Source organism: Octopus bimaculoides, chromosome 15 (assembly GCF_001194135.2).
Source record: "Octopus bimaculoides isolate UCB-OBI-ISO-001 chromosome 15, ASM119413v2, whole genome shotgun sequence".
In the NCBI taxonomy this organism is placed as follows: domain Eukaryota; kingdom Metazoa; phylum Mollusca; class Cephalopoda; order Octopoda; family Octopodidae; genus Octopus; species Octopus bimaculoides.
This window is the reverse complement of record NC_068995.1, coordinates 49,895,680-49,903,481: the sequence shown is the minus strand read 5'-3', so window position 1 is coordinate 49,903,481 and position 7,802 is coordinate 49,895,680. Positions and strand designations below refer to the sequence as shown.

The 7,802-nt window shown below is 36.3% G+C and overlaps 1 protein-coding gene across 3 annotated transcripts in view; it reads right to left on the bottom strand.

The window, feature by feature from the left end:
• Window positions 1-2,768: 2,768 nt before the first annotated feature.
• The window catches only part of LOC106870807 (uncharacterized), a 38,688-nt gene continuing 33,654 nt past the window's right edge, over window positions 2,769-7,802 (bottom strand). For all 3 annotated transcript variants that reach the window (XM_052973313.1, XM_052973312.1, XM_052973314.1), the window contains one exon: window positions 2,769-5,963. In XM_052973313.1, the coding sequence (XP_052829273.1) occupies window positions 4,731-5,807 (1,077 nt within the window). In that variant the 5' untranslated portion in view covers window positions 5,808-5,963 and the 3' untranslated portion in view covers window positions 2,769-4,730. The remainder of the gene's footprint in view (window positions 5,964-7,802) is intronic.

Sequence of the window (7,802 nt, the reverse complement as noted above, 5' to 3'; positions counted from 1 at the left end):
CATCATTGTTTAACATCCATCTTCCATGCATGGGTAGGATGGTTGACAGGAGCCGGCCAGGTAGAAAAACTACCTTAGGCTACTGTGTCTGTTTTGGCAGGGATTTTTTGTGGCTGGATGCCCTTCCTAACGCCAACCACTCTGCACTTTTACGTGTCCAATTTTTCCACAATGGAAACATTCCACTTTCTTAAATGTGCAGGTTTTTTTTTTTTTTCAGGTGCATACCACCGCATGCAAAACATGGGTTTGTTTCCTGACTTATGTCCTGTTCCTACTGTATTTTAGTACACACTTGGTTTCTATTCTGCCTGTTTTCTATTTTCTGATGCACTTGTCTCACTTGGGGGCAATCTTTATGTTCAATTTTCTCTGTGTCATGTCTTAAATTTACTATTCTTTCACACTCTTCTGACACTTGTTGTCAGGTTACACTTAATAAACAAATAATGAAATGTATTATCATCGAACTAAGTGAAACTGAGTTTAAAGAGTGTGGTAGCTTTTGAAAAAAAATCACCTGATGAGACACATCAACACCAGATGATGCACCATAACCAGTTGTTCAGAGTCTTGCCTGTGAGGGACCAACACATGATGGGTCGAAACGATCATAGTGATTAATAAAGAATCTTGTAAATTCCATTTTTTCTTTCTCTCTTTTGTTATACACTTGACAGACACGAAGGAATTCCTGAAATAAATTCAGTGGCACTTATATCCATCCTGTTGATGGATAGCCACAGGCAATGAACGTGCTTTAATTGGCATACTACCAGGTGTATACCCAAGTTTAAAATCTCTTTCTTCTTCCCACCTCTCTCTCCTTTCCGTCCTTTCTTTCGCTTGTTTCAGTCATTAGACTGTGGCCAAGTTGGGGCACTGCTTTGAAGAAATTTTAACTGAATGAATTGAGGCCAGTACCTTTTTTTTTTCAGCTTGGTACTTATTCTATTGGTCCCTTTTGCTGAACTGCTAAGTTAACAAACCATCACCAGTTGCTGGTATAGTGTTTGATAATGTTGTTGATGTAGTGTGTGATGATGTAATCAGTGTGGTGTTTGATAATAGCTGGTGTGGTGTGCTGTTTGATGACATGGTGGGTTTGGTGTTTGATGATATGGTTGCTGTGTTTGCGTACGACACAAGTCATAACTAAACACTTTTCACAACTACCTGTATTCCAGATAGACGTGTGTTGATGGGAAACAATATAAACTTCAGCTGGTCAATGTCTGCAACTTTGTTTTAATGAAGATGATGGTGATGTTGTTGACGATAAAGAGGATGATGATAATGAGGATAATGATGATGATGATGATGATGATGATGATGATGATGATATGGGGCAGGGTGATATGGCGATGGTGTTTCTTTGTGGTGAATGGTATCTCAATGGTAATGTTGGTGATAATGATGATGATGATGATGATGATGAACAATAACTACAACAATAACATCAACAACAATAGCAATAGCAACACCACATGACCACCATAATCATCATCAACAGCAACAACAACAACAACAACAACAACAGCATTACCAGCAGTCCCTATTTACATTTTATTGTTTATTCGGTTTTAATTAGAATAAAAACTATAATGAACAATAAAGTAAACAAAGAGTCAAAAAAATTTTAAATAATATACATTTGAAGAGTATGAATTAACATAGGTTGTCACCTGATAATGTGGTTATTGTAGTATTTAATTGGGTGGATGATGACAACATGTTTGATAATGTGTAGTTGATAATGCTACTGGCATAGTGTTTGATAATGTGCTTGCTGTGTTGTTTGATAATGAGGTTAGTGTGGTGCTGGATAATAAGTTCATGTAATGTTTGATAATGCTGTTGATGTGATGTTTGATAACATGGTTAGTGTGGTGCTGATAATGTTGGTGTGGTACTGATAATGTTGCTGATAACGATGCTGATAATGTTGGTGTGGTGCTTGAAAATGTGACCGGTGAGGAATTTTAATAAGTTGGTTTGTAAGGTGCATGATAGTGTCAGTGTAGTGCATGATAATGTTGCTAGTGTAATGTTTGATAATATGATTTGAATTTAGAATGTAATGAGTCAAAAGTAATGCTGCTAAAATGTGGCGTAAAAAGCATCCAGTCCACACTGTGAAGGGGTTGGCATTTGGAAGGGCCTCCAGCTGTAAAAACCCTACCAAAACTGACCTCACCTGTGTTGGTGCTATGTAAAAAGCACTCAGTCCACTCTGCTAAGGTGGTTGGTGTTAGGAAGGGCATCCAGCCGTAAAAACCATGCCAAAACAGACACAGAAACCTTGTGTAGTCTTCTGCCCAGCCAGACCCTGTCAAACCATCCAACCCATGCCAGCATGGAAGGCAGATGTTAAATGATGATGATGATGATGATGATACTAACAATTCTGCCAGCTTACTGCTTTATCCTAATATAATAACATCATAATACAATATTATAAAATTATAATAATGTTATTACATACATAATTATAATTTATTATAATATCATATTATATTATCATCATATATATTATTATAGTATACAATTATAATATATTATCTCTATTATAGTATTGTAAGCTGTATATAATATATTTTGAACATATTGCATAATAATTAATATAAATGAGTGAGACTTGATGACATTAATGAGATTAATGAGTTGATATGATAATTCTAACATATGGAACAATAAGCACTATTACAATAACAATTCATTATTGCATTATACAAACTAACATTTGATATTACAATTGGAATAAAGACTTGAGATTTCTATTGTAATGTTTATTGCATTATGGGTGATAACATTTGATATCATGAAAGCAATACATGCAATAACACTTCATATTACAATCGTGATACATTGAATAACAATTGATATTAGAATTGTAATATACAGGATAATTATGATCTAGGGGATAAAAGTTGGTAATACAGCTGCTATATATGTGATATTCAATACAACGATAGCGGTACAAGATTGTGATATATCAGATAATACTCAATACTACAAAATATGATAATTTTAATTAGACTTTTTCAAGTAATTATAATTTCTAGCAATGAGCACAAGACCAGGAATTTGGGTGGAGAAAAGCTGCCACTCTACCAATTCCCCCATTCAAGTGCTCATGGTTTCTTACCCCTCTCATATTCATATGGGAGGGGTATAGGTGGATAAATAAATCTTTGTATATGACTGTTATCTATATAATTTATCAGCTCGAGAGCTCTAGAGCAAGTAAATTTAGACCTTGAGTTCTGAATGTTAAGGAATGCAACTTCATGTAGCATGCCCACTAAATACTGTTGCTACCAGTTTATTGCTCTTTTTCACCCCTATTTTTCAATGATCTGAAAGAAGGATGAAGGATTGGAGTCAATTAACTTAACACCACATAAATTATTTGTACTTAATTTAATGTTATTGGTAGAAGAAATAGTTCTGTCTGTATTAATTACCTTTGTTTGACAAGGACATTGTCTAATTTTTTGCTAATGTCAATGTAAAATTTATAATAACTATGGTTTTATGCAGTATTCTAAAAAGAAAACAAGGTTTCCGGTCTTATAATATTGAATTTTGTTTTCCTTTTGATTATAAGAGTTAAATTTAGAATATTAAAACAAAGCTCTAACCTTAATTGTTATCATACGATGTTTCATGTGATATCTGATATATCACAAATGTTTGATGCATCATAACTATTTGATATATCCCAAATATTGAGTGTATCATATCAGTACCATTCATAAATATATTTAAAATATTTTATTCTCAGCTTGTAATGTTTGTTCATTTGTACTTGGTTCGTAAGTGTTTGTATAAAATATTTTCCAGTGCCTTTCTTTCTTATTATAAGTTATATCTCTGATGTCACCTAGTTTGGTAATATCATATACCATTTAGGAAATATATGCTTCAAGGATCAATAAATTGATTTCATATCAGTCACTATGCTATCAGTAATGAGAATGTTAGTATAGTCGCCTGTCCGTGTTAGTACCTATGGAGTTAGCATTGGTCAATGTCAGTATGTATAACATCAAAATAGATGTAGGCAGTTGGTCAGTAGCTATAATATCAATACAATTCTGGTTAATACCAGCATTTATGGCAACAAGATGGCAGTGGTCAATTTCAGTTTCACTATGCGATTCAATATTCCAAGCAGCTGTGGTCAATATTATTATTTCTAAATCTCTCATAGAGAGATATTCAGTAACAGTTCTTGAAAGTAAAGGCTATTTGCCAACATAATGTGGCTGTCCTGGAAGGGACGAATGTTACTGTTGTTTAGCCCTAGGAAACAGCATTTCCAGTTGGCTATATGGCACAATATCTTTTACGACAATATATAAGGACACAGATATTGTGTTGTGTAGCCAGCTGGACATGATGTTTCCTGGTGCTAAACAACAGTAATAATCATCCCTTCCAGGACAGCCACATTACGTTAGCTGTGGTCAATGTCAAAATGTATTTCAGCACAATTGCAGTCAGTGCTCACATCTATATAGTTGTGGTCAGTGTCAGTTTCTATAACAGCAATATAGCTACGGTCAGTTGGTCAGTGTTGCTAACAAGTTTCCATAATATGAATGCGTTGAGATCAGTCGGTCACTCTAAATGGTCTAATTCCTGAGACACAACATTCGATATTTTCTGATGTTGAAATCTTCAATTCTCCCCTAAGTGGAAGAGGGTAACGCTTTGACTGCAAATTAATGAGGCATTGCAGCTAACGGATATTGGTGATTTTGAGTATAAGTAATACAAGGAGCATACTGGACCGACTGGGCATGATTTGCAGAATGTCTGAATGGTTGATATTCGGCTGTTGCATAGGTTGGCTGTGAAAACGGCTGCGAGGTGTAATACACTGGTGCTTGTAATGGTTGCTGGTTGTTTGCTGAGGTGTACATGTTAGCACATGAATTGGTGGCATGCATGCAGCAAGGGTTAGCAGAGGAAGTAATGTTTGCATTTGCCATTGGAGTGTTCGCTGAGCTGTAAATGTGTATTGTGTATATAGGACTCGCTGAGAAGGGCACGTGTGCTCCATTGACAGGTGATAGCATTTCAGAATGAGTACCACTGACTACATTACCACATCCAGATCTGCTACACACCATACTGTTACTGGTATTACTACTGTTACTACTGCAACTGCTGCTACTGTCACTGCTGCTACTGTTGTTTACTCTGTTTGTCATGGGCAATGACATGTCCTTAATGTTAGCGTCCATCTTGTCAAATATTTCGTTAGGAATAAAACATTGTGCTTCTGGATTAAAAGACGTTGACGTAATGTTTACATCATTTCGGTTTTGGTCAATCTGCTGTTGTAGAATGATTGGTCGTCCTTCACATCGCATTTTTTCAGCATTAGTTTCTGCCAGCATCTGTTGGAATCGTGGGGGAATGTCTTTGATGGGTTTCACTAGTTTATGGTTGCCATACCAATAATATTTCTTTTTAATTTTCTTTTCAATCACTTGTTCGTCGACTTTAATTTCATCTGTAATCAATCCATTCGACCCTTTGTTTGACCCAATGCTGCTGGTTTCTGTGTCACCATCATCAGTCAACATAGAATCGCTTTGACTGTTTTCTTCTAGTTTCTCACTATCAGCTTTTTTCTCTTCAGTTTTCTTAATCTTAGCTTTCTGAATCAGTGAAATCTCACTGTCACCATTTGCGAACACTTTCAGACTATCATCAACATCAGAGGTGACATCAATATGATGTTTGGAACACTTTGTGGAGAGCTGCTCTGTTATTGGTGTGGCTACCATCATTCTTTCATACAAAATATCAAATGGATTTGAGATTATGAACAAAAAAAAAAAAATCCTGATTTTTCGATTTGCTTTGCTTTTTTGCTTCTTTTCTTTTTTGCTGATTTAGCTAATTTCAGTGTTTTATTTTATTGCTTTCTTTAAATTAATTTCATTCTGAAAAAAAAGAGAAAAAAAATTTAGTGTTAAAAATAATGTTAATTGAAAAACGAACAAAATTTTAATCATACTCTCGACTTGCTTGTCATTTCTTATATACTCAACTAATTCCATCATCTTACTCCAGAGTAAGCTAATAAAAAAATACCCCTGTAGTGTAGTTTTTAATTCAACCATTGAAAAATGCACATTGAAGTCAATGTTCAATGTTAAATATTTCAAATATTTTACCACAGCCATTTTTTTATGCTTTGAAAACAGGTGAGAGAGTACAAGAGAGGTACGAAGATATAAAAAAATTTTATTCATATTTTATATCTCTCGCTCAGAGATTTAAAACAGATTATCTGAAATAGTTTAATTGAAACAGAAAAACATAATTGTTGCTTTTAAAAGTATGAGATGAGAAAAGTGAGAGGTTGTGTAGCTTTTCGTACTGTGTTGAGGGATGGTGCTTTTTGAAGCTGGCATCTTCCTTCATCCTCTCAATGTCTTCAAAACAATTGCCCCTGAGATTCTCCTTCAGCTGGGGCGGGGGACAACCAAATGTCACAAGGATTAAGGTCTTGACTGCAGGGAGGTTAAGGGAGAGTTTTGATGCTCATCTCTGTGAAGTAGTTGGTTACCAGGATGGAATTGTTGGTTGATGCATTGTCCTGGTGCAGGTGTCACAAAACCTGAGTGAAAAAGCTCTGGCCTTTTGCAATGATATCGCTTTCTGACCTTCCTCAAAACCTTCACAAAGTACTCTTTATTGACCATCTGGTCAGAAGGAACCCATGATGTCCCAGCTGTCAGAAAAGGGGATCATCATGAGTTTCCCAGTAGACTTGCTTTACCTGGCCTTCTTGGATCTAGAGGGGAGCCAGGATGCTTCTATTGAGCCTTCTGTCTCATGGTCACTCAACCATAGCACTAAACGCAGCTTTTGTCACAGGCTTCCAGAGAATCAAGTACTCTGGGATTGGAGGTAATGAGTCCAACAAATATCCTGCTGTCACTGGGTCTTTTCTTCTGCTTGTTACTGAGCTCCCAGGGAACAAACTGCACAAATTTTGGGCATGTTCAGTTCTTCATGAATAATTCCATGTACAGTTGTCGCACCAATTCCGAACTGTATACTTATTGTCTTTATAGACACATGATGGTCCTCATCTAGAAAACTGCGGATTTTCTCAACCAGTTCTGATGTTTTGATGTCATCCTCCCCCACACACCACCCATCATCTCTTGCCTCCTCTCTATTGTCCTTGAACTTCTTGTCTCAAACGGATGTTCAGCCCATACAAGTTAATCCATGACCAGTCTGGAGAATTTCATAAGTTTCTATGGCTTTTTTGTTCAGTTTAACACAAAACTCTTCCATATTGTTTTCACACACTGACTGCATTCTATTAAACTAGTGAACTGCTGCAAGCAGTTTCTAGTCCATTCAAAGTATTGTTACACCTTCAATCTTGAATACAACATGTCAACAAATCAACCTATTCAATGTATTTTAATGATATACAGTATGTACAATAATCTAGGACACTTGTAACTGCCTCGCCTAAAAGAGTCTTAAAACTTCTGGAATGTACCTCCTACATATGTATCATCATCATCATCATCATCATCGTCGTTTAACGTCCACTTTCCATGCTAGCATGGGTTGGACGATCTGACTGAGGACTGGTGAAACCGGATGGCAACACCAGGCTCCAATCTAAATTTGGCAGAGTTTCTACAGCTGGATGCCCTTCCTAACGCCAACCACTCAGAGAGTGTAGTAGGTGCTTTTACGTGTCACCTGCACGAAGGCCAGTCAGGCGATACTGGCAACGGCCACGCTCGAAA